Source organism: Siniperca chuatsi, linkage group LG17 (genome assembly GCF_020085105.1).
Source record: "Siniperca chuatsi isolate FFG_IHB_CAS linkage group LG17, ASM2008510v1, whole genome shotgun sequence".
NCBI lineage: Eukaryota > Metazoa > Chordata > Actinopteri > Centrarchiformes > Sinipercidae > Siniperca > Siniperca chuatsi.
In genome coordinates this window covers 4,825,315-4,853,311 of record NC_058058.1, presented here as the reverse complement: position 1 = coordinate 4,853,311, position 27,997 = coordinate 4,825,315, and the positions used below count along the sequence as shown (strand labels likewise).

General features: G+C 38.4%; 1 protein-coding gene across 1 annotated transcript; it reads left to right on the top strand.

Annotated features, from left to right (window-relative positions):
- The first annotated feature begins 8,491 nt into the window (after positions 1-8,491).
- Positions 8,492-25,186, top strand: LOC122864838 (chitin synthase chs-1-like). The gene is made up of 22 exons (XM_044172540.1): positions 8,492-8,543; positions 9,251-9,386; positions 9,987-10,175; positions 11,739-12,618; positions 13,179-13,362; positions 13,807-13,902; positions 14,538-14,702; positions 14,877-15,051; positions 15,531-15,632; positions 15,776-15,917; positions 17,004-17,204; positions 17,884-17,999; positions 18,645-18,813; positions 19,360-19,539; positions 19,644-19,922; positions 20,783-20,963; positions 21,274-21,308; positions 21,410-21,474; positions 21,901-22,011; positions 22,151-22,365; positions 22,469-22,541; positions 23,922-25,186. The coding sequence occupies exons 1-22, from the start codon at positions 8,518-8,520 to the stop codon at positions 24,003-24,005; spliced, it is 3,804 nt and encodes a 1,267-aa protein (XP_044028475.1). The 5' UTR covers positions 8,492-8,517; the 3' UTR covers positions 24,006-25,186.
- The last annotated feature ends 2,811 nt before the right edge of the window (positions 25,187-27,997 follow it).

Below are 27,997 nucleotides of genomic sequence, written 5' to 3'. Positions count from 1 at the left end.
CCACAACTTCCTCCTAGGTGGTACTGCATTCGCTCCAGCTCTGCCAGCATGCCCTGAACATGTCAGGAGCCAGTCTGTTCGGTTCACCCTCCACTCACCCTCCACTCACTATGATGTGAGTGGAGGATGTTTTTAAATCAATGTTTTGGTGTGACAACCAAAATTTAACCTTGAAACTTGAACCTAATGAAACATGTCTTGCAGGAAAAGTTATATTTAGAAATATTTATAAAGACTAATTTAATCAGCAATCACCAATTTAATCAGCATTTCCCCAATAAACACACAGTAGAGAGCTCATGAGTGTTTGTTAGTTGATGAAGTGGGTACAGAGGGGATGTACCTTTATCAAAATGAGTGCAGTACTTCTGCATTCAAAGTGAAGTGACCTTATTATAAAGCAGACTAACCACTTTCATGACTTGGTCTTGTGATATGGCAAGGTTTTTTGACTAACCCTGCCTTGGCTTTAGTGCTAAGAGCTTCTTTAATTACTCTGTTCTATGTTCTATTGTCAAGCAATCAGAAGATGCTCTTTGTTTCAGGGTGTGTCCTTAATATCCCAGATACTGTATGCAAAGCAGCTGACAAATGCAGTACAAATGTAAACAGGCAGAACAACACAAGACTCGAAAGACGAAAGAGACGTTCAAAACACTAAGAATCCAGTCCAGTTCAATTTCAACAATGGAAAACTGAATGTGTGCATCTAAAACACACAAAACACAGTCTCTGGCTCCATCACATACTGTAATAATCACCTGCATACATGCTGCCTCTAAGCCATACGGACTGCCAGTGCCCTTTGTGGGCAGTGGAGAGCAGAGTGTAACAGTTTTAAGTTATCAATCAATGCCATCTTGTGGTGTGTCGCTGATTCAACACACAAGTAACAGTTGAAAGCTCCCATAAGATATTCATAAGGCTGACATTTTCCTACATGCTTGCAGTCTTTTTTGAATGGAAAAATCCTTAAACTCCTTAAGATGCTAGATAGCTGAAATATGACATATTTGGTTAAGATTGAAGGTGGGAAACAACTAAATATAGGAAGGCATGGACCCTATCGATATTTTATTTTTCCACTGTAACTGGAATTAAAATGTGGATGGACGCAGTGCCTTCTATACGTAGGAATATAAGATATTGTGCATGAATCTTTGTCATTTTCTTGACTGGTAGAAAAGGTGTTGAAAGGTTTGGTGAGGATAGAAATGGGACGAGGTTGTTGGGAAAGGGTAAAGTTGTTTCGTAAGTTGTATATATTCTATTACAATCTGTATTTTGTATATTATAATTTGTAAAGCTTGAGATTTCTATTTAATATATCCCATTGGTATCTGTGCAGTCCTCAAGACCCGCACCCTGATTCAGTGGAAAACTAAGAATAATTGGCATTTTGTTTTAATTACTTGTTTATTTATTTCTATCTCACAACAAGATCCACTTACTAGTTGTTCTGGAGCTTTCAATTGTATCACATGATCTTTCTTATTAGATGGAGTGTGCCTTGTTGTCTAGGAATTGCAGATGCTCAAATCTCTATATTTCTGAGCTCCTGAAGGACTTCTCACTCAATTTTTACACCACCATGGAGGAGAAGTCCTTAAAGTGCTCCAAAGAATGGACAATTTGAACATCTACAATTCCATGACAACTGGACAAACTTCATCTGCTGAGGAAGATTGTTGTTGTGAGATTGTTGAAGACTGACTTGACTTGAGACTTGGACTTGAGCTGGACTTCTGTACTATAAGTCATAGTCAAAGCCCAAACTTGTAGTTGTTAATGATAAGTTTTTGCCAACTGGTGGCTATTTGTCTGTACACTGGACCACGCATACAGGCACCTGACAACACCTTCATGTTGCCGTATTTGTCGTATGTGGACGTATGTAGAGGGTGAAGTAGCCGGATGGCTACAGTGTTTATTGGGGTAATGTGGTTTACAGACAGGTACAGGCGGACAGACTGGTAGGATGACAGGCAACAAACAGGTCCAGGCACAAGAATATGGGTTACCGGCTGGCAGTGGTGGAAACAAGGCAGAGAGTCCAAAGAGGCTAAACAAATCCAATAGGGAGCAGGCAAAGTTCAAAGTCCAGAATCCAAAAACAGTCCAAGGGAGATAAAGAATCCAAACAGCACTCACAGTAAGAATGTCAGCTAACCAGGTCTAATGAAAAGTGCCCCTAACGGCAAGACACACATCAGACAGGAACAACAATGATCCAACACTGAACAAAAGGAAAAGACCTGGACTAAATACCCTAGGGGAGGTGAGGCAACGAGACACAGGTGCAAACAATCAAGGATGGGCCAACAATCAAAACTGGAGGGAAAGCAAACAATAACACGAAGTAAAACCACAAGACGCACAAGGAGAGGAACACACTACAAAATAAACCAGGAAATGCCCAAACCTCAAACTACAACAGTATTTGTTATATAAAGTTCAACAATGTCGCTCACACAAAAGTCTTCAGATCTTTTTAAAGTAGCTAAAGTATCTTTTGAAGATATATAATAGATTACAACACCTCAGTTTGTCCTAGTTTACCTGGTGTGGCTTACCAGCTTATTGTGGTTTACCAGCTTTGTGTGGTTTGTAAAGACATTGTAATGTGTCCAAAATCCTCCTGTGTTATCTTATCAGAACACAAGCACCTCCTGTGTATAGCATGTGAAATGCTTATACACGTTACGTTAATCTTAAAATAGCTGCAGGGAATTACCATCTTTATTTTTTTTATATTGGTCCAAAATAACAAAACAAAAGACATAAGACAGATAAGACAAACTTAAAGAATAGATGGACGTATCAGAACATACAGACAGTCCCAGGCCAAAAATTCAAATATGGATGCACTGCACATTTTCTTTTTCAGAATAACCAGGACTGTTTGAAATGTTGATATAAATTTTGAAAGTTGATATAAATAGTTGGCCTGCCACACATTTGCATACAAGCTCACACAGTTGCATGCCACTAGAGAGCAGCAACAGCACATATGTTGTTTCACATCTCCAGAAACACCTACGTTACAGACACACGTACAAAACTGACACACCTACTCGTGCATGTTAGTATGTTATAAAACCTGACAAGATGTTTCTGCTTTGATTCCATGATACATCAACACACCCTCTATACAAACAGAGGGTGTGATGTGAGTTTAAGCCTAAAGAGGTTTCGGAGTGTTTGTTTTCGGAGTGTTTGTTGTCATAACACGTAAATACAAATATATTTTCTAGAAAAATATAACTGTAAAACCTGTGTGTCAAAGTACTTAAAGATTTATTATTTGGATATAAAGTAATGCATGGTTTAGGGGTGAAATACATCTGTGATCTCCTTCTGTGCAAAACTTCCAAACCACTAAGGTCATCTATGACTAGTTTGCTTTAAGTGAGGGTTAGAACAAAAGTGGTGAAGCAGCTTTTATTTTCCACACACCACAAATCTGAAACAAACTTTGAAAGAATCTGAAAAGGATCAGAAGTCAGCTGGGATCCAGTCAGAATCACAGCTAAAACCATGTGTTATGTCTTTTTATTCAATATCAAATGCATTTCTGCACATCATCTTTGTTATTTTTATGTTTTAATGATTTTAATTTCACAATGTGTTGTTGTTTTAATAGCATGCATTCTATGTGTTTTTTCTAATGGTTTGGTTTTTTGCACATTTTAAATATTTCAGTTGTGTTTCTTTATTCATGTTGTTTTCCATTGTTGTTTGTCACCTTCTTCTTTTTTCTGCTGTCTTGTACGTGTTACTCCTGTATAAATCCGTTCACATCGTGTGTGTCAGCTTCCCTTTGTCCCAGCTGGGACTGATGAACACAAATGACCAGAGAGAAAGAAAGTCAGGAAAACTCATGGAAGAATCTGCTGAAAATTCACCTTAATGAATATGCATGTATCATGCATATGATGTGCATTGAGTCTGAAACATGTTCACACTAGAAACAACAAAATTAAGTAAACTTATTTATGGCAGCATGCAGACTAAAATAATGTTGATAATGTAGAGAGTCTGACTTCATGTTTTTTATCACGATTCTGATCAGCTGATATTCTCATCTGAACTCCATTTTTACAGGAATTATTCTCTGTGTGCAAACCGATGCCGCTCAGAAATTTCTGATGGTTCAGCTGGTTAAGAGACAAATTTGAGAGGCTGTGGGTTAAAAAAATTCTTTAAATATATAACTTGTCTCTTGGTGAAAATTGTCTTTTTCAGCATTAATGTACCACCAAAAAACAAGAAACTTCCATGGAGGGGATGTTTATATTATAACAGCTGGCTCTCCAGCACTACATTTATTTCCAGACTAAATATATACAAATATTTATTCATTTATGCATTTAAAGCATTTTGTGCAAAGTCTGGAGTTGTCAACAATGACGATCGCATTGCAGCTGCTTGTCTATGGGACACACTGGTTAAAAGCAAGGATAACACAAACCTTACCACATTCAAACTTAAACTATGATAATTGTTTTGTATTTATTTTTTGTGCTCATTCCCTTTATTGTTTTATTTTGTTTTCTTATTGTCTTCAGTGTCTTGAACCCTACTTTCACAGAGATGGAATTAATGTAATAATATGTTGTTTTGCATTAGTGAAAAAACTGTTCACATGCTTCTCTTGCAGGCAGCAGTGTGACAATAGGAATTTAATCCTGCAACCGGCCACCTTAATCACACCACCAATCATCATTATTGCATTCAGCTGGAAGAAAAAGACCCTGCAAGCCAAATCAACACATTTCCCTTTGCAGTATAAAATTTACTTCTTCTATCTTGAATTTATATTTCTTTATGATTTTGAATGGCTTGTTGTTGAAATATTTTGTTTGTTTAGTTGGATACTCCAAACCAGCCATGTCAGCAAATTCCCTGATGCCATCATTTGACATCTGAATCACGCACAAGTCTGTGCATCAACATGATATTATGAATCAGAACAATCAAAGATAATAAATAGATAGATAATGATAACTTGGAATGTTCTGAATGTTTGACAAGCTGACTACAGTAATTAAGAAAAGAGATGAGATAAGACAGAGAGTTTCGTACTTGACATCTAAATCTCATTGAGGTATTTTGAGGTGACTTAAACAACTATGCATATCACCTGAGGAACTCACTTGGTGTTTAGTGTTTTAAGGTTCACAAACACATAACCAAATGTTGTTCAAAAATATTTTTAAAAATATAATGAAAGACACATCAGTGAGCCACACTGTTGCACTGGGTGACATGTTCCTTCATTACCATGACACACTGTAGTTTATTTTGACTCAATTCCACATACACCATCCTGCTGCACCAAATGGTAGAGCACCATGTGGATTAATCCCCCACTGAAAATAGTCCCCAACAAATGCACTATTTCCTCCTGTTGGAGTAATGTTTGCTAAAAATTACAGTGACCAGCTATTTTAGGAAATTATTTAGTCTTTTAAAAAATATATATTTGTGCCCTGTTTTTAAAGATTTACATATTCAGCGAGGAACAATGGGTTTGGGGCTGAGAGCCTCAGACAGGGTAGAAAAGTATTGAGAGAGGGACTAACACGTTGTTGGTTTTTCTCGGGGGCTTTGACTGACACCATATAACACATCAAATTAAAACAGAAAGGCCAGCATTAAAACAGGGCCCCATTGAAAGATGCGAAGAAACAAACATGTTTTATAGAGAAAGCTGAAAAATCCATTTCACATCCAACTGAAATGTAAAATGCCGTCATATCCAGGAAACATTTAAAACTCTCTACAGTACACTCTCCCTAAGTTACTGGTCAGTTTTGTATCATTATATTTATCCCTTCCGAGTTTTATGTTTTAGGTCTATATTTATTTATTGATTTACATTAATCTATTTGTTAATTAGCATAGATATCCCAAAAAGTAGTTAACATATATATAAATATATATATATATATATACTTTGTCCTTTACCCTCCACGGGTGGTCTCATCCTTCGAGCTCGGGTCCTCTACCAGAGGCCTGGGAGCTTGAGGGTTCTGCGCAGTATCTTTGTATCTGTTCCCAGTACTGCACTCTTCTGGACCGAGATGTCTGGTGTTCTTCCAGGGATCTGCTGTAGCCACTCCTCCAGTTTGGGGGTCACTGCCCCGAGTGCTCCGATGACCACGGGCACCACTGTTGCTTTCACCTTCCAGGCCTTCTCCAGCTCTTCTCTGAGCCCTTGGTACTTCTCTAGTTTCTCATGTTCCTTTTTCCTGATGTTGCCATCAATTGGTATCGCCACGTCAACCACAACGGCTTTCCTCTGCTGTTTGTCAACCACCACGATGTCAGGCTGGTTCGCCATTACCATTCTGTCAGTCTGGATCTGGAAGTCCCACAGGATCTTGGCTCGGTCATTCTCACCTTTGGAGGTGTTTCCCACTTTGACCTCGGGGTTTCCAGTCCATACTCAGTGCAGATGTTCCTGTACACTATGCCAGCTACTTGGTTATGGCGCTCCATGTATGCTTTTCCTGCCAGCATCTTACACCCTGCAGTTATGTGCTGGATTGTCTCAGGGGCCTCTTTGCACAGCCTACACCTTGGGTCTTGTCTGGTGTGGTTGATCTGGGCCTCTATCGCTCTGGTGCTCAGGGCCTGCTCCTGTGCAGCCATGATAAGTGCCTCTGTGCTGTCCTTCAGTCCAGCCCGCTCTAGCCATTGGTAGGACTTCTTGATATCAGCCACTTCAGTTATGTTCCGGTGGTACATCCCATGCAGGGTTTGTCCTCCCATGACGGTCCATATATATATATATATATATATATATATATATATATATATATATATATATATATATATATATAGGTGAGGAATTTAATTTCTGCCTAGATTATGTACCAACATTTTTGCAGTGAATAAAGTGTTACATTTATGTACCACATCCAAGTTGTATGGTGGTTGGGATCCCTAACCCTGACCAAGCTCTCTGATACAAAACATATTCCCAAAACACACTTGCTGTTGCAAATAAATTATATACATAAATAATAACATTAACATCATTTCTAGGAAACAGGGTTGCATTGCAAGATAGCTGCATTTGCTTGAATGAAATCTGGCACCATAATAGTACTACTAAATTACTGTAAATGTAACAATTCTATGAAGCACTTTAATTCAAAAAATGCCTTTAAAAACATTATTATTATTATTAAATGAATGAATAATGAATATTGAATTTAGCAGATCTTTTTTCACAAAATCTATTTTGTGATTCAGCAGATGAGTTTCATATGTGAGTTCAAGCATGTGTATATCTATGTTTTTCGTCCTTACACTCCCTGGTCATACTTGTCTCTAAATGTTATGTGTCTTCAATCACAACCTGAAGAACAGGTCTCTCTGCACTCCAATAAGTTTCATGTGACGATTATTTGGGTGTGTTCCCATTTTTACTTTGCTTGGTTCTTCTTGGAAGAGATCATCAATTGAAGGCACAGTAGACGCAGTTCATTTATGTAGCACCTTTCTAGTGCAGCTATATTCACAAGCTAATAAAAACGGTGTAAAACACACAACATCACTATAAATCCTTTCTGTACAAGTAGGTCATCAGATGTCACAGGAAGTCTTTTACGGAGCCTGGGGGCCACAACAGCTCAGTCACACGTAGTTTTAAGAATTTGAAGCAACGGTCAGTAAACTCTGGTCAGGTGAGCGTCCCAAAAGCCAGAGGTTAACTGCATATCTACTGGTAATTTGCTAAACTGCAGATATTTGAGGGAATTTGCACAATGTGTGTATTATAAATTGATGTAAAAATCTAGTTTTAAGAGAATTATTATTTGTTTATTCTGTGGTTATATGGTGTATATGCATAGATCAGTACTGTATGTCTTTAATCAAATTACCATGAAATTACTGGCATAGAAAACCTGGGGCCAGGTAGTGTTAATACAGCAGAGTGCTGGTTGGTCTCTGGGTGTATAATAAAGCTGTCATGTCTACAGCGTGTGGTGTGTAACTCCCTTTTGCTAAAAAAGAAATTAAGTGTTGACTATTTTTTCTGTATATAAATAAAGTAGAAAAAAAGATTCATCCATTTAACCAAATATGAATAAGAAGACTTTACAAACGTTTTATTTTTTTTCTAATCTGATTTAATGGAACTATCGGAACAATAAAAATGTAAAATTAGATTTGCAATGTCACCAACAGCTTTCATTTTCGTGCTGAAAACTAAAGTGTGGACTCTCGTTTCTGGAAAGAAATGATCTATAAAGACAGGTGAGGCAGTGTTCCAGGTTCAGGTCAAACAGGGTCACAGCTCTCAGGTGTTTTATAACCGTTCGGTCTGGTTTCCTTTTGCCCTTTTTGGCTGTTTACCAGCAGCAGTATGTTTTGGGCGTTGCTATTTAATGATGGGCTGAATGTGATTCCAATGACATCTGGATGGGGATCAAAAACATCATGTTAAACACTTTGTTATTCACATAGCAGCTGTCAAGCAAGGTGAACACATTGGCCAGAAACATGGATGAAGACAGGCGCTTGCCCAAGTGAGTAGACACTTGTTTTAATTGAAAAACTGATACATCTCTATTATATTGTTTTCATTATTTTTATGTGTAATATCAATAATTTTGTTAATATTCAAAAGAGGAATCAGTTATTTAGAGATGAGTTAAGTAAAAGTACTAACCATTTGTTTGTCGATTACTTATAAAGTATGATTTTTAGTTATATTTCATTATGAGAAAATATTTTTAATCTGATAAGCAGTTTAACCTTCTTAATTACTTAATTAACATTTTCCTTCTTTAAGCAGATAATTAGAAAATATTTCATTATTGTTCAGTAAGTGGATTAAGTCAAAAATGGTTAAATCTATCTGGAAAGAAACTGGTGGTGTGGAGAAAAGCGTTTCTTATTTGAATTTATTATTCAGTTGTTAATTAATGGAGATTGTTATTTACAGTATCTGTGGATTGGACATTTAGGGAACAGAGAGAGAGAAAGAAATAAACATTTTATAGATTTGTTTACACATTTCTTTTCTCATTTACTACCTAATTTGTATTTCCTAAATTTATGTTATTAGTTTTATCTACCTACCTACCAGCTAGTTCTTTCACAGACATCCTGCTTAACTAACGTGCTTCCTATGCTTCCTGCCTATACCTACCTCATTACTTTCTACTAATATAATTTTCTACCCACAGTCACCTCAGAGTTTGACATTTTGGTGTTATTTTGGTTTAACCAGGAGGCCGTGGGATTCCTGTAGAGAGGTCCCGGTCATTGAAGATGAACAGACGCCATGGAAAATGATCAAACTGCTAAAGATCGTCTCTCTCAGTGTAGTCGCTGTGATTGTGTTTGGATTGGCTCTATGTAGCAAGGTTTGTTCTATATAAATATATATGTACTTTTGTTGACCTACTATGCACAAAAAAAACCATTTGCAGTTACAAATATTACATCAACTATTGGTCTTGCATGGGGATTTTAATTCAAATTTAATCTAGGTTTTTAGTGGGATTATGGTCAGCACATTCCAGTTGGACAGCCTTGTCCAGATTCTATTTATCTAGCTATTTTAACAGCATAAATTAATTAGATGATGTTTTCTGAGGGAAACCTTTAGCTATTTTACATGGGCATCAATATCTATGTTTCATTTACAAATCAGCCACTTTAACAAGATTAAAAGCTGTTAAAAGCTTGAATGTCTTTCTAATCCAGTTATTTTGATGGAATTCTATGTGTGTAAAACAGAAGTTCAGCTGGCACTAATCATTCATAGGACTATTACTGATCTCGTGAATTCACAGGTGGAACTTTATTTTAAAAGTTATTTCATCTTAAACATATTAGTGAATAATAATAATACTGAAGAAAAAGTTTTAAAGTAATCTGTATTGATACTCTGTGAATCCCTTTCTCATTCTGTGAGGAACTTATAGCTTTCTGTCTTGCCTCGATTTTGTTCTCTGTTCCAGACGTCTTTCCTCCTCCTCGTCACCTTGTCCAATGAAGGCACCAAGACCCTCCCAGCTGAGCAGAAACCTGTCGCTCTGCTGTGTATTGGCTGCTCCCTCATCGCCTCCAGTGTGCTTCTCTTGCAAAAGAGCATCTGGAAAGCGTGTTACAAATCCTCAAAGCTGCCTGCCAAAAAGACTGTAGCATTGGTGAGAAACCTGACTCACTTTCTTAACTGTCCCTCCTTTTTGATTGATGCCTTGAAGAGCTTTGTTAAGCTCCACTCTGAGCAAATGAGCAAAGCTTCAAGATCTGCTTCAAGGGGACATTGTAGCGTCCCTAAACGAGGCGCCTCCACACAATCTGCCTTTTATTTTACAGCCATTACAGAAGTTCCCCATCAGTTTGAAAACCTGCACACCATATTTTCTCCTGTGGGATTAAAAAGTGGATTTTAAACAATCAGTCTTGCCAGCTTGAATTGATATTTTGATGACGTTTTTTTTAATAACTTTGGATATCTTTATATAATAATTTGATATTTGTATTTTGTTTCGTGTTTATTCTTTTGAAATGTGTTATTGTGTGTGTCTATGTATGCGTGTGTGTGTGTGTGTGTGTGTCTGTGTGCGTTTGTGCGTGTGTGTGTGTGTGTGTGTGTGTGTGTGTGTGTGTGTGTGTGTGTGTGTGTGCATACGCCTGCGTGGGTATCAGAAGGTTGTTGGTCCATCAGTAGTGGAGATGATGGTTTTGCTCTATGTTTTATTTTAAAGTAAACTAAACTAAAGATTCACACTAGTTTGAAATGATTCCCACTCCCCTTTTTCAATACATGTAGGGAAGTCAAACTTGACACACAATCCTAACTTGTCTTACACAGTTTAAATATATCACATAAAATGTTTCATCCTCTAATCTACTGCACAGCAACAAGCACCTAATTTGTGATTTTTGTGATGTCAAACCCATCAAGCTAAACCTCAACTGATACTGATACAGTCTGGGTCATACCAATACTATCTTTGCAGGTGAAATATAATTTTAGTTAAATGCCAAACTACCACTTAAAGGTCCAGTGTTTAACATTTAGGAGGAGCTATTGGCAGAAATGAAAATGTAATATTTGTATGTTTTCATTAGTGTATAATCACCTGAAAATAAGAATCGTTGTGTTTTCATTACCTTGGAATAAGCTGTTTTTATCTACATAGGGAGTGGGTCCCCTTCCATGGAGGTCGCCATGTTGCACCGCCATGTTTCTACAGTAGCCCAGAACGGACAAATCAATCACTGGCTCTAGATTGGGCCTTTTGCATTTTTCGCAAGTTTCCCAGCCACCAGTTTCTCCTGCACGCTTATAGATGGACTTTGACTGGTAGAAAACTGCAGCATGGTGAAAAAGGGTGGAAGTTTCAGTTGCTGAATAGTAGTACTTGTCATTTTTCAATAAATAGAGTGATACAAACCACAAAACCCAAACACCACAGTTTCTCTAAATGGAAAAGCAACAGTCATGAAGTTTCCCCTTAAATTGTCATCAAGAAATCCTTTGGGTCCTATTTGATATTATTTTTTATATTTAAATTTGATGCTTTCAATATATTGTTACAAACCAGGACAGTCCAAATATTGCCTGCCTTTATTGTTAGTATAACAATTTTAATGTAAAGCTGAACTGATGCTTAAAGAGAAAATGTGCACCTAGAAAATCTCTGATAAGATGTGAGTAACTTCAATGTGTTATCAACTTTCCACTTCTGCTTCTTCTTCAGGTTCTGTTCTTTGAGTTCATGGTGGCTCTGGGTGCAGCGATTCTCACAATCGTGGCAATGCCACACTTGGACATCGTGACCAACGTGACGATCCTGAACAGTGTCGCCGTCCTCTCTGCGCTCCTACAGGTGGTCACTCAGTGCACTGCCAAAGAAAGGAACCGTTTCCTGGTGCCATCCATCACTGCCTTCATCCTCATTTTGCTCGGTTACGTCCTGTTCCTCTTCTTATACATCACGAAAGATCCCACTAATTCCAAGATGGCCATTTGGGTGGGTCTAGCTGTTGGTGGGTCCTTCTTGGTGTCTTTCAACTGGTGGGAGAACTACTTGAGACTGATCAGCGAGAACAGTAGCTCCGTCTTCCTCAAAGAGCTGTGCAGAGATGTGACAAAGTGCCAGAATTTGCTGCACATCCTCTCCAGCCTGCTCAGGATCGCGGTGACCGCCTGTGTGCTCGGAGCCTACGTCCCTCTGGCCAAAATGGACTGGGACGTAGTGACCTCCATCCAGAGGCGGGAGACAAGGATTATAGCCATCACCATTGGGGTCCAGCTGATCTCCTCTGCACTCTGCCACTGGTTTGCTCTTGCGGCCTGCAAGATGCACGCCCTTCGACGATGCTTCATCTTGCCTTTGTACCTGGCCTCTCTGGCTGTCATGGTTCTGCTCATCGTCCCCGTTATCGTTTACTATCAGGACTACAGAACAAGTCTGAACGGGACTGCAACCATCAACTTCACAGGCTACTGCAATGTAGTTGTAGATGGAAGAAACCACAGCTTGAACGGCAGTGTGTTCCCACATCTGGTTTTGGATGTTACACACACTCTGTGCTTCCTGGACATGTCCAAGATAACTGACATTGGCATACTGACAGGTAATAAAGTAGAGCTACAGTGTGAAACCATACATCAAAATCAGCAACATTTTTATCACATGAGAAAGTTTTACAAGTTGTACAATATGCTTTCATTCACTTGCATGTATGATTGAGATGATGAGTTAAATTGTGGGGGGTTCAATGCAAGTTATTTAGACCACCATGTCCTTTGAGGCAATTGGAAATGCCACTTTTTTAAAAGAAACAATGCTGACCTTAAACATTGGCCCCTTCAAAAATTGTCTTAAAGGTGATATAACTTGCAAGATGTCTCGCTTCGATATTTTCAGTGAAATCTGGTACTAGATAAATTCTTAGCGAGCACTGCTGGTCACCATTATTTAAAACATATTGGGAAATGTATGGCATAACTAAGTGAAACGCAAACTGGTGTGGCAAGTTCAAGGAAAGTGGTTTCACAGAAAAAACTAAATTTCAGCACTTTATTGTGTCATGAAATGTCACATATTTCAATTGTAGTACAGTTAAGTAGTGAGCAGTGAGAGAAGATTTAAGGGTGGAATTTTCCTTTAATCCTTTCATTCATCTTTCCTCAGGTTCAGCAGTGTCCTGGTGGCTCGGTCTTGTGTTGGCCACTTTCCACCTCTGGCACATCAGTCTGTATCGCATCCAGAGGACTCAGGACCTGTTCATCAGGAGGCTGTATGAGGGAGGATTTTTAGAGCAGTCACTGCTTCTAAACACTCGATTTGACATCCAGACGACTGACAGGCCAAAGCAGTAAGTGTGGGTGTGTGTGTGTGTTGGAAAGATCAGGAATACCCTACAAAGTGAGGCTCGAGTTTGGTCTTTTTAAAATGGTTATAGTGCGATTAGTTTAGGTTTATGGTTTTGATTAGTTTAAGACTGGGATTAGACTCGATGAGTGAAGAGAAAGCTGAAGATCTGGATGTGATAAGGAGTGGACTCTGATGAGCTCAACCTGGGTGCACAGGTGCACAGACAGTGTGTCCAAAAAATCCCTCAAAAGATTCCCGATTAACCCAAGTATAATAGTTTTAGATAAGTGTAAGGGCTAAGATTAGCTATGTACTGTAGTGCAGAAGTTTATGGTAGTGTGAGGTCAGGAGTAAGGGCTCAGAGATGCATGTGTGTATGTGGGATCATTGTCAGTTTTTCAAAGTAAAATCCATTTCTCAAAAATGTTAATCTTGTCATTTCCAGATTAAATCCACCAGACCCGGTGAAAGTGTTCCTTTGTGCGACCATGTGGCATGAAACCTACGACGAGATGATGAAGATAATTATTTCAATATTTCGGTAAGTTTCACATAGGTTGCCTGTGAGTGCCCACAGAAACATGCTATTGGCAGTAATTTACATGTACCTGGCATTTTCCCCCACTTTTGGCAAAATAAATTCCATAACTTCCTTACTTACATTTTTAGTGGGTAGTTTGGTTGTTTTGACATTGACGTGCATGTTGGTAGGCAAGGTTTTTAGTCCGAAACTGGCCAATACATGGCATTAGAATAACTATCTAAACTGCCAGTGGCTGTCTTTGGCTTCATCATTATCCAAGTGGTTGTGATTTCTGTGGTCACCTGCAAAAACTGTTTAACTGGGCAGTTAAGGATGTTTGCTGTCTTGGGAGTTTAAAACATGCTATCTAGATATGCAGTAGCTACAAAAGCATGGCTATCCAGAGAATTTTCCTCAATCATCTTGGATTGTACAGTTCAGTTTCATCACTTCAGTTCTCTTTCAGAACTTTGAAATCCTGAAAATTCATGGAAAATGTGCGGTCGTGGGGGATTTTAGCAAAATAAAAAATCTCTATTGAAATATAACAACTTCCAGTTTCATCCTGGTAGAATTCCCTTTTAATGTTTTTCAGCCTAAATTTAATGTCAACATCATCACAGTACCTTTATGTGATTCTTGTAATTCCCCAGACTGGACAAGTACAGGCCAAGGAAGGAAGAACAAGAAACAAGTGATGTAACATTCGAGGGCCACATCTACTTTGACGATGCCTTCAGAGATGTTCCTGGTAGTCGGGAGCGCCAAGTCAACGAATATGCAGAGATGCTTGTGGACATTCTCAGAGAAGTTTACAGGTAAAGTATTTCTGATTCTGAAAAACTCCAGGTTGATTTATAGAAGAATCAAAGAATGAGACATCACAGTACACAGTCCAACTGCCAAGTGATATCTAGAGTCTACAAATGATAATGATCTCACAGATTATTACTGTAAATGAAGCTGAACTATCTTTCATCCTCCGTCCTCAGTATCTTCTTAAACATGGATAGAGGCCTCTTCAAAAAGCAGCATCAGGTCCCTGATCAGAAGATCGTGAGGACGCCGTATGGAGGGCGTGTGGTGGTCACCATGCCTCATGGAAACAGTCTGGTGGTTCACTTCAAGGACAAGAAACTCATCCGCCACAAGAAGAGATGGTCTCAGGTGGGAAAAATGTTGCGATCTATTTTGATTACTATCCAGTTTAAAACATTTTGTAGCTTTAACATGTCAGTCAGTGCTTAAACATGTCCCTTTATTGCCAGAAAATATTTTTTTTAAATGATGAATTTAATTTTTTCTTTGTGGAGCAAAAGTTGACACTTGAAGTTAGTTTTCAAGAACATTTAATTGCTTTTGATAGCATTACTTGGTAGATTCCATCTTGAGGTCTTTACTTGTCTGAACATTTAATTTTTAATAATCAATATTCTTATTCATCAAATGAAAATTAACACTGTATTTTCCACCTTTGCAGTGAGATCATTTGATTTCAAATATTTCATCCATCCATATGCAACATAAACCTGTTTTTTGCAAAGTTTGATCAAAACTTTCACAAACTGGTAATATATTCATGTAATTTTTAGGAGATATGGTGACTGTCAGAGTGTATTTGCTGAATAGTATTTGATGTTTTCCAGATCATGTACTTGTACTATCTCCTGGGCTGGAAAGTTGCGACCAAGTATTTCAGAAGGTGGGGGAAAGGAAAGGATGAGGCTGAGCTGAAAAGAGAGTTTCAGGTGAGATGAGAGAAAACACATGCGTGCACACACATACGCACACATGAACCAGTGCACACATACATGCAAGCATACATTCATACTGGATATTTCGGTATGAGTAGTTAAATGTAAACCAGAGTAAACTGTGCCTATTCCTCCAGAAAGAGAAGCACAACACCTACCTCCTGGCTTTAGATGGGGACACAGACTTCCAGCCGGCTGCCGTGATGTTGCTCATCGACCGTCTGAAAATGTATCCGCTTGTCGGGGCAGCATGTGGCAGGATTCACCCCACTGGATCAGGTTGGTCAAATACAATAAAAGAACACGTACAGGAAACAGAGGAGAACTGGATGAAACAAGATTGATTACAATAATTGATCATCAATAAAGCCAAGTCAGAAGCAACAACTATTGGCATCCCAGTATCTAATCATCCAGTTGGATGTAAACAGAGGACTATGACTTGTACAGTGTATTTAAATTAACCTACTATGTCCAAAGTTAATTCACGCATTACAATACCAGATCACACTGCGGAATTAAAGAATTTCAAATTCTATGGAGAGTCAAAAACTGTACCCACTTCTAGCCAATGAAATTGGCCAAATTTAGTTTTTTTCCCACACAGTTTGCAAAAATAGTTTCATTGTAGTTTTTGCCTCTGTGTCACAAAGCACAAATTTGTTTAAGAATTTTGTTAATTTATTCAGTTGTAGGATGACAGAGAGATAATGATTAGTGTGAATCCACAGTTGTATTGCACTGGTAGGCGAAATGTGGTCTACATGAGTACGTAATTTCAACGCATTTAATGTGTCATATAATATGGAACTACAAAGGCTGTGTGCTGCCAACAAGAAGCTTTCAAGTGAGATATTTGGATGTTCTTTTTTATTGATTCCGATCCACAGTGACAATAAGCTATTATTAAACAGTTTGCACAAAAGTGAATCCTTTTGCCATTATTTTGTTATCAAGAATATATGTAGTCGTTCAAAAGCCATCTAATTGGCTAGGCTGTTGTTAGACGGCTACTAAACTTTCACTGACAGCCCAAATGTATTCATGTTTTAGCCCAGACGTCAGGTCCACGTATGGACGGCTATTAGACGTCTTTTAAAAGCAAAATTGCTGGCAATGGATGCGACTTAAAATGCTTGTCATGATTGTGATTTAAAATGTTGTAACACATAAAGTATGCAAGTAAATAAAAGTAAAATTAATTATTAAAAAAGTAATTAGTCCATCCACTTCAAACTAATTTACTTTTTGTACCCAGTTGCCTCATAGCTCAAGACAATCAACACATTGCAAATGAAAGAAACTGCCACAGACAAATACACAGCACACAGTTTATGTAATAGCAGTTCTGTGTTTCCCTGGCAGGTCCCATGGTGTGGTACCAGAAGTTTGAATACGCAGTGGGCCACTGGCTTCACAAGACTGCAGAGCATGTGTTCGGCTGCGTGCTGTGCAGCCCGGGCTGCTTCAGTCTGTTCAGAGCAGCGGCGCTGATGGATGACAATGTGATGAAAAAATACACCATCAAGGCCTCGAAGGCTCGACACCATATCCAGTATGACCAAGGTAGCTGAAAAATCCGAGAAGCAGTCAGTCAAAATAGAGACCTTAAAGTACTTACTGTAAACTGTCTTTAGTACTAGCTAGTTGTAGTTAACTGAACAAACAGCTGATTATAGGCTGTTAGCTAACTAACTAGCTGACACTGCCTTAATACAAATTGACCTGAATTATCAGCTCCCCATCAAATAAAAGAACAGAAATAAAGCACGTTTAAGTGAATTGTACGTGGAATAAGTTATTCTGTTGCCGACTATACTGTGCCTCCACTGCCAGAGGGTGTGTCTTTATATACAGTCAATGTCAATGGTGTGTTATTGCATGTCAAGAGTTAGCACAATATCTTGCATACCACCTGGAAACCTATAACTATCAGTTAACTCTCAGCAGTGTCTATAGCTCAAACCAAGCTGCTTGTGAGTGCTCTGATATTGGTTTAAAAAGGCAAGACATTTTATAAGAAACAGATTTTCAAAGTCAGACACTAAGCACAAATTGAATGCAAAATATTTTGCACCTCCAGTCTACTATTCTTTGTATGGTTGCAGGAATTAATAAAACAAGACCAATTGACTTGACTTCAGTTACTAAATGGTTTTTAAATTTTCACTTTCACTTTTTCTGCTTTTCTCTCATTGTGTCTCTCGAGATTTCTGTCTGACAATCTCTGTAATCGTCCCTGCAGGTGAGGACCGCTGGCTGTGTACTCTGCTGCTGAAGCAGGGCTGGAGAGTGGAGTACAACGCAGCATCTGACGCCTACACCAATGCCCCGGAGGAGTTTAAAGAGTTTTACAACCAGGTGATTACAAGACCCACTCAAAACCACATTGCTGCAAACTCTGGGCCTGCTACTGTAGATGTACAGCTGATGCAGACAGCAGACAGATGACATTGTTCTTGCAACACTCTTTGGACCAGATGCTTTTCACTAGATAGTCACAGTAGAGAGAGACAGGACAGGCAGAGGAGAGAGAGAGGGGATGAGATGCAGCAAAGCCGGGCCGCTGCAGTAAGGACTTAACAGTGGTACATGCTCAACCAGGTGAGCTACTGGTGCCCCAGATACAAATTGATGTAACTGGTTTCTGAAAATAACTTAACTCTATTAAGGAGATCATAATCCTGGTATTGTCTTGATAATTATATCACTGTGAAATAAGATGTAGAAGCTAGGTTATTACTTAAAGAAATATGTTCTTAGATAACTTACCTGGCTAAATGAAGTTACTTAAATGACCAAGAAAACAGCACTGTAGCTTTGTCTCCACCAACAAAACAATGTGTGTGTCCATTTTGCATCTACGCGGCATAAAACGGATTCTATCATGTGTTTGCTATCAGTTTATGTGAAAATTGCAGTAATATCGAGATATACAGCCAACTATAGACAATGTTTTTTAAATTGACCATATAATTCATGATAATGTTTACTTACCATTTTCAGCGTCGCCGATGGGGACCGTCCACCATGGCCAACATTGTGGACTTGCTGGGCTCTAGCACCATGATTTCCAAGAGGAACCTGTCCATGTCCAAACCCTACATGTTCTACCAGCTCTTCAGCTTGGCCTCATCCATACTGGCACCTTCCACTGTCGTCCTTATGATTGCAGGTCAGGCTTGTTTTTGGGTTAATGTTATTTTTCTGACAAATCAAAAAGGCTGAGCAGGACCACAATGGAAGAAAGTTAAAGCTTTTTCTGTTTTACTGTGTGACATGTGTCAAATTTAAGCATTAGAGCTTAATTGCGGATCACGCAATTCTTAATTTTATGCAAAAATATTTTTTTCATGTATATTATTATGCTATTTGTATAAGTATTTATGAGAGAAGAAAATCAACTGTTACATTAGAAAATATTAGACAACAATATCAACCAGTGTCCACTGAGCATGCATTAATATTATTTTATTATATTCAATCTCCTGATTATCCTGTTCAAAAGTTTATTTGGTTATCAAACAAAGTTATAAAAAAGGTTGAAGACATTTTGACCTATATCCGAATGGATTAAATTTCCAATACGATGTAAGGAAATAACAGCATGTATCGCTCAGAATAATAAGTGAATGCTAATGAATGAGGATGTGGTTATGTGGTGACATAATTATGTGTGTGTAAAACAATTTCTTTTGTTTGCTTTCTGGCTACCATTCAGGCAGTTTGACTGTGTTGGGTGACATCCACCCCAACGCTGCTTTGGTCCTGGCTGCGATACCTCCTGCTATCTTCCTCGGAATCAGCTTCAAGATCAAGTCAGACACTCAGATTCGTATTGCAGCAGGCATGAGCATCATGTACGCCTTCACCATGATGATATCAGCACTTGTCATAATAGGTATGTTAGACACAAACTCAACAGTAAACAAAGCTTATTAATACTAAAAGGTTTCTGGCTTCTAAGTCTTTTATTTTCTTTTGTTTAATTTTATCCTCCATCAGGCAACATGGTGAAGGACAAAACCATCTTGACTCCCGGCAGCATCTTCATCATCGGCATTGCTTGCTTTTACTTCTTTACTGCACTCATGCATCCTCAGGAGGTTGGCCTGGTGTGCTTCGGCTTGCTTTACATCCTCTGCATTCCAAGCGCCTATCTGCTGCTGGCTATTTACTCCATGGTCAACATGAACAACGTGTCCTGGGGAACCAGAGAGACAGCGCCTGCTGCCGGAGCTGCCAAACCTGCAGCCACCCTCCAACAAACCAAAGCCCAGAAAGGTAGATACTAGTTGAAACTTGAAAAATGACCAGAATAGACAATTGTGCATGCATGCATTTGGAGAACAATATGAACCCCAAATGTTTGTGGTTTTCCAGCCAGTTATTTACATATTTTACATGTTGAGCCACACTGGACCAATTATTGAGTAATCCAGCAACTTTTTTTCATTTTTGGGTTAACTTTCATAAATCTGTGATACAATTAATTGTGTCAGTAACAAATTTACTCGCTGCAATTTTAGTGAAAATATCAAAATGGTGTCAACTGTTCTTAAAACTATTTACGTTGTTGGGGATTGGTTGTTAAAAGGATAGTTTGGGTTTTTTGAAGTGGGGCTGTATGAGGTACTTATCCATAGTCAGTGTGTTACCTACAGTAGATGGCACGTCGCCAGTTTGGAGAAGCAGAGACTTGTACCGGCACAGAAGCTAAGCAGTGTACTGCTGTGGACAGAGTCAGCAGTAGAACGTATTTTAGCCACCTAAAAGAAGGCCCACCGAAAAAATCTATATCAGTTCCACAGTAGTACATTGCTTAGCTTCTGTGCTGGTACATCTCTCTGCTTCTCCAAACTGGGGACTGACTATGGATAAGTACCTCATACAGCCCCACTTCAAAAAACCCGAACTATCCCTTTAAGAGTTCCAAAACAGGCAACAAATGACCATTACATTATTGAAATGACATGGTTGCACTGTCAGTACGAAAGTCCTCCACTAAGGCCTCACTATTTGTTGCAAATATAGGACCCTTTCCCATTTCCTCATTTAAACTACTATTAATACTATTAATCAGTTACAGCATGCTGCTCCATTTTATGTTTGAGTTGAGCTGAAACTTATCATTACTCTTGCAGCCAAAAGCGCATTTGCACAGTTCTTCAGGCAGGCCAAATGCTGCGGAAAACCCTGTTGGAGAGGCAGGGCAGAAGAGCTCATTGTCAGCCAGGAGAACCTGACCGTGGAGGCAACAGAGCCTGAACCTCAACCCCAAAACACTATTGTGGAGGAAGTGAGAAAGCCTGAGGAGGAGCAGAGGTAAGAGCTGAAGGTGGAACAGTGAGGGAACATTTGGTATGTGTATAGTAAAGGTTTCACAGCTGCTAATTTTAACTAGTTGACATTCACACTCATTTGGCATTTTGCAGTGCAAAATATATATGTTTGAATTAACATTAAGTAATGTTGGCTAATATCATATTATCGGTAAGTAGAGAAACTCCTGAAAGCCTTAATAGTAGTATACTGAGTTGTCAACCATACAGTATGAAGATCGTTGTAGGTGGATACACTGATTGAATTATGAACAAACTGGTTTGTTGCAAACTGTTTTGCAATTTTGTTTCAGGCAAGAGGAGCCTGCTTTCACCTGCCCTAACCAGTGTAAGTCCTAATATGAGGGAATTCAGCAAAATATTAGCAAAGCTGATGATTCACACACTTTCATGTTGTGTAATGTTTTCTTGTCTTGCTCGTTTCTCCAGGCTGGGTCACACAACTGCAGAGTTTGTCTGATGACATGCGGCTGCAGGAGGACACACTCGACCAGGTGCGTATTTCTAGTTATGTTAAGAAATTCGCACCCTGTGATTATCAGGGTCAGAGATATCAGGCCAAATTTTATGTTTTCAATCTAGTGATGTTTAATCCAGCTCTGCAAACAAGCTAAACACTACATAATCTTATAGTATAATGAAAATATAATGTAATTAGGTATATTCTTTCTGAAAAAGTGGAAAGTCACATTGATATTTGTGCAGTTATTGTCCTTATTTGCTGTGTTTTAGTATGCAAAGATATTCATAGTGAAAAAAATCCATCAAACGGCTTCACATTTGGGGATTTTTGCATGCAGCTTTAAATATGGCAATGATATGAACAATATTTTTTTCCAACCCTACTTCAACTTTTAAGAAGCACAATATACACATGAAGTATAACACTTTATTTAAAAAGCTTCTGTATTTCTCTGCAGGACGAGGAGCAGTTCTTCAGAGACCTGACAGCCAGATACCTGGAGCCTCTGCCTGAGGACAAAAAGAAGCAGAAAAAAATGGCTGATGAACTCAAGGAGTTGAGAAACAAAGTAACTATGTGTCTGAGTGGTGCATTAAATGACATGTTTGTGAAACCCTGTGATGATGCTGTTTGTGCATAATGTGTTTTAATATTATCAAATAAATAACAACGTAAAATGTATCTTTTTTTTCTCTCCTCATGTACAGATTAGCTTCGTCTACTTCATTTTCAATGCCCTCTGGCTCGTAGCGACCTTCACTCTCCAGCTCTTAGAGTCGACCGTCTTCATCCAGGTGCCAAAGGTCGACAGTAACCTGCAGTACACTGGACAGTACATATACATCGACCCTCTGGGCTTCATGTTCATCCTATCCTTCGCCTTGCTGGTTCTCATCCAGTTCTTAGCCATGCTTTACCACAGGTAACCAACCACCTGTCGTATTAAATCAAAGGAGCAATTTTTTTATAGCAGTGTTGTAGCAGTAGAAGTCAAACTTTTACTTCCTTGTTCTGTGTTTTTTTAGAATATGCACCCTGATCCATTATGTGGCCTTTCTGGATACAGAGTCCAAGTCTGAAAAGCAAGAACAGCAACAGGTACATGAAACTGCTATACTACCATTGTTACTACTACTGCTGCTACTGCTGCTGCAGCTACTGCTGCCAGCACCACTACTAGTAGTATTACTGTACTACTGCTACTATCACTACTGCTGCCACTATTGCTACTACCACAGTTACTAGTGCTGCTACTGCTATCACTACTACTGCTACTTTTGTTATTATTACCACTGTTACTATTGCTGATACTGCTACCTCTATTGTTATTATGAAGGGTGGAAAGAGTAGATGACTAGAGTATCCCACTCAAGACAGAGCAGCCTTCTGTTCTTTGAATAAGGGCAAACACACTGCGTGATACAGCAAACATCAATCTTGCAGGTTCATTGAAAGTCACACCTTGTGAGATCTTTGTAGCAATTTGTGTCAGAGTGTACAATATGTTTTTTAAGGGATGTCAGATTGTGAGAAATGATCTGGTTTATTGACAACATAAGAGACTCACACCTAGGGGTGGGACGACATACGATTTTATCATCAGATTGCATCAGGATAAAAACACTCAAGATAAGTTGATGGTGGGGAATTTCCATTATCGGGATAATCATGAATATCCTCACGAGTGACTTGAAAAGCCCTAATGCCAGTTGGACTTTATTTTTGTTAAAGGATAATTCCTGTATTTCTTAAGTCAGGGGTAAATTACATACACTGATGCAATTGATGAAATTGTTGTCCGTACCATTTGACATCATGGTAGAGAATGTCGCATAATCGCGCCATGAAATTTTCATATTGTCCCATGCCTAGTCACACCTGTTAACTTTAGTCTGAGAGAGCCCAGAAATGCAATGGGTTGCATTATACGTAGGGCCCTCAGTCATAACCAAAATACAATATACCAAAAAGTATAGCACCAAGCAAAATTTAAGATGATAACCGCAAACTAAGATATAAAAACTTCCTGTTTGGGCCAGAATAGCATAACCACTGGCTACTGTGTAACTCATAACTTTCTAAAAGTAGTTAAGCACAATACTTTCTCAAAAGAAAAAATATTTATGTGAAAATACAGATTTCACAGTATTCTCAATAGTAGATGAAAAATGGGCCGATTACTGCTGCTGATATTGATAATAATAAATCTATAAATCTGATTCAACAAATCAAATGGACATATCAGCTCTCAGATAACTTTAGTGCTGTGATTCAGTCTGAAAGTACATGTTCTGAACACACTGTGCAACCTCCACTTTATTAGAAACAATTCTTTAATGACACACTCAGTATTTGCATGTACCCCTCCCTTCTAATACTACGGTTGGACTGGAAAAATTGTTGGCAAGTCATGAATGCAAAGTTCTTGTTGTAGGTGTGGTAGCGTTGATGGATACTAATCACCTGAATTCCCTGCAGGTCACGGATGATGAAGTCGATGACAGCGACGATTTGTTTCCAAATCTGCTCAACAGAAGCTACGGCCATGGGACTCCGGTGTAAACAAAGATGAACCGAAACCAACACTTGTTTTTAGCACTTTGAGACAACCATGTACTGTATGTGAGATTTAAAACAATCAAACTTTATCTTATTTAAATTCTTGCGGTCGAGTTTATGATATTTCTAAAACCGTTTTAATGACCCAGGTTGTCACAAAGTGCTTCTTAAAAAGAAACTGAAGACACAATTGTAGAGCTGTAAAACTAGCACAATGCAACTTCAGAAAACTGTTCATGTATTTGTTTGCGTGCTTGAATTGTGTGTGTGTGTGTGTGTGTGTGTGTGTGTGTGTGTGTGTGTGTGTGTGTGTGTGTGTGTGTGTGTGTGTGTGTGTGTGTGTGTGTGTGTGTAAATGAAATCACCAGGTAGCACCAAGGCAGTAAATCACATACTGTTAATGACTGACAGCTAAGGCACATTTTTTTCAGTTTTTAATTAAAAGAACATCCGGAAAATGATTTGGTATTTGATTTGAATAGAAAATGCATTAAATTACATTAAATTTGGATGAATAGCAAGAGGAACCTGTTTAATATTAAATTCTGAGAACAGTGGCCACGTACAGAGGGAAAACAAACAAGTATGAAAATATAAAATCAAAAACTGAGACTGAAAAACAATGAGCCTTACTGGTAACACAGTGTGTCACTTTATCTGAAGGTTCTGAACTTGTTTTTTACTTTAAATGTCAGGTTTCTTTTACTGTTATACTTCTGCAGTGACATTTCACTGTCAATGTAGCCCAATATGAAGAAACTACATGTCTGTGAAGGTCAGTATGAACAATGTGAAATGTTCACTTTAATCCTGATTTTGTAATTAATTGTTATTGTGAATGTGATATATGGGTGCCTCAAAAAAATCCAATAGTTTGTAAAGAAGGAAAGTTGCACTGGTCTGTAAGAGATGTTTTAATGCAGGAGAACCATTAGACATTAGAATTACAGAGATGAAACCGTATTTTTCTACGCTGTATGTCAAATATCAGTGTTTTTATATGTCATAAAGTACGTCTGGAGGGGACTTTTGAGCAAAAATGCTAAATTTTGACTAGTAAAAACTTCTCAGTTGTGAGGATTTGCTACTTTTCCCAGTTTTATATAATTGTAAATTGAATGTCTTTGGATTTTGTATAGATTAAATAATTCAGAATTTGCATTAAAAGATGAATTGAAAATTGAAATAATCGGTATTTCCAGGCCAAGTTTGTACACAGTCTTGTAACTTGATATTTTTTCACTGAAACAGAAACTTTACAACACGGTATGTATAAATGCCAAGAGGCTGACCTGGGAGGGAGAACAGGTTTCGATAATTCAGCAGAGAGTTTTTTGTCCATTCAGGAGTTGTTTGAAATGTTCTGTCACCATCACCAAAAACTATTTTAAAAAACAAGGAGGACTTCTTGAACCCTGGCAGCTTGATATTACCTCTCCTGTGTACTTAGCTCCATTGTTGAGCTTTAATTATTGTATTTAAAATGTCAGTGTGCTAGTGAGAGCGTGAGAGTGTCCTTATGAGTAGTTCTACAGACACAAAGACGATCAACATCATTGATTTCGTCATCACAAGATGTCACTGTTGTGGAATTCTTTTGTTTTTATTTGTGTCCCTATTACTTCCAACAAGGAGGGCATGTCTTTCAGTCATGTTTTTATGTGTTTGTTAGAATATCTTAAAAACATGTAAACCAATTTAAATGAAATTTGGTGGAACATTCGGCTATGGGCCAAGGAATGACTCGAATGAATTCGCTCTTGGTACAGATCTTGAAATGTAATAATGGATTTTTTAACATTGCGAAATAGGGCACGTTCAGGGACATTTTTGCTATTTCTTCATGAACGACTGCACTTGTTTAAATGACACAAAAAAATAACAACCTCTGGCTGACTTTTCTGTTTGTATTTGGATGCCAATCCAGACGCAGTTGAAAATTAATATTAAATATAATTTTAAAAAAGAATTAATATTAATTATTTTGTTATTAAATCACATTTTTAGTGGATTGTGCAGTCTTAGTGGAGGTATCCTCTAAGTTGTCTCTAGTTATGTATGAGTTGAGTTGTAGATTTGAGGTGTGAATGTGTGTGTTCACCCATGAAATGTATAGAAACTCTAATCTACTCCTTCACAGACAGGTGGCAGTGTGTGCATGTGCAGTATAAGGAGAGAGAGTATCATACATTGTCATAGGTCTGTCCAATGTCCTTTTATATCTGTTTCAATTCATGTTGCAAACCAAAAAAAGAAAAACAATAAATTGTAGTACCCCCTGATGAAAGTGAAACCCCCCCTAAAAGACAGAGAGCGATTTAGAGATGTCTCCGATGTTGAAGCTATAAGTGTGTCTGCAACAAAGCTACCAAAGTGAATGGCTGCTATTCTTTTTGCTCTTACTGGAAAAAAAGGGATACTGCTTTTGAATTTTGGTATTGTGATCTCATGTTTCAACAGAATTTGTCTGGTGTGTCCCTTGTCTTAGTTGTAAGCAAAAAAAGATGAGCTGCTATTTCCGTTTCCGTGCATGTGTGTGTGTGTGTGTGTGTGTGTGTGTGTGCACGCATGCGAGCAGCCTAGGAAGGAATTGTTATAATAGCATGTGATCTCACACTTACCAAGAAAGCCACATCCTTTTCATCTGTTTATTTAATCTCACATTTCAGCTTTTCAGAGGAGGAAGTTAAACCAAAGATTTGGCATTGGTATCACTACCTGGTGGTGGGCAAAATATTCTTTTCATAAAAATTCATCTGCATTTTTCCGGTGTATTGGTTTTAGTTAAAGTAAACTCATTTTTTAAAGGCTGACCTTCTCTGGAGGCAGAAATGATGCCATTAGTTGAGTTGAGCCTCAGCTGGCAGAGACAAGGAGCCAAGGTGCTTTTTTGAAAAGTAGCAAACTCACAACCTTGAAATGTGGTACTGTCTTTAAATTCTTAAAATTATAACCATGCCACTTATGTTCTTGGATGGCCTAAAAACAGCATTTATATAGCGCAGGTGGCTGAGTTGGTGGGGGGTGTGTTGTTTAAAGTAGTTGTTGTTTGAGTAACAGATTAATGCGTTTAAAGGCTCATCAAATGTACAAACACCGCATACCGGTTTGTAATACTCACAGACAGGATTTTACAAATATGGAAAGTTATCACGGTGGCAACAACTTTATCTTTTGTTGTGACGATCACAAGGTAAACAGTAAAAATACAGCGTGCAGGAATGTGTGCTTGCATGTATGTAATTGACCACCTTGCTGGATGACTCAAAAGTTTGAGCCCGGTTCTTTGTGGATGACCCTGTGTTATTTTGCATTGGCACCTCTGCTGCACTGACGAACTGGCCCCATTCAAACGAATGACAGGGCTGCATTTTTTCTAGTGGAGCAAAAGTCAGTCTGAATGCGACCTTAGACTCAAATCAGTAGATGTGGAACTGTCCAATAAGAATGTAATTTCCTAGGGGTAGTGGGCTGTGGAATTAACCTGTATTTATCAGTCTTTCAACCATTAAAGAGATACACTCTTTTTATTATCTTGGACCACCAACACTGCTAAATTTGTTGCAGCTTTGGCAGTTTAAACACACTTGTAATTTCCTACAACTTTAAAAGCTTTTATTTTCACATCACAGCTTCTCTATAATCTTACAGTAGTATTCACAAAATAATATTATGTGTTACAGAAATTTACATTTACAACAGAAAAGTAGAACTAAGCTTGTCATCCATCATTGCAGTGAATTTTAAATCAATGTGTAACACTGTGAGCTTACATCCATAACATTCAAAATGATACTGCTGCTACAGTAGCAGTACAGAAATACCATAAAACCTAAAAAGCAGACAAGATAAACAGTTTGATTGCACATACATGTATCCCAATGATGTGTAAGTACAGCTGTGTTTTATGAGCTGGTTGTTAGACCTGATGTGCATTATGCTGGTTGACCATTTTCTAGGCTTAAAGCCAGAAATGCTCTGCCCACTTCAGTACT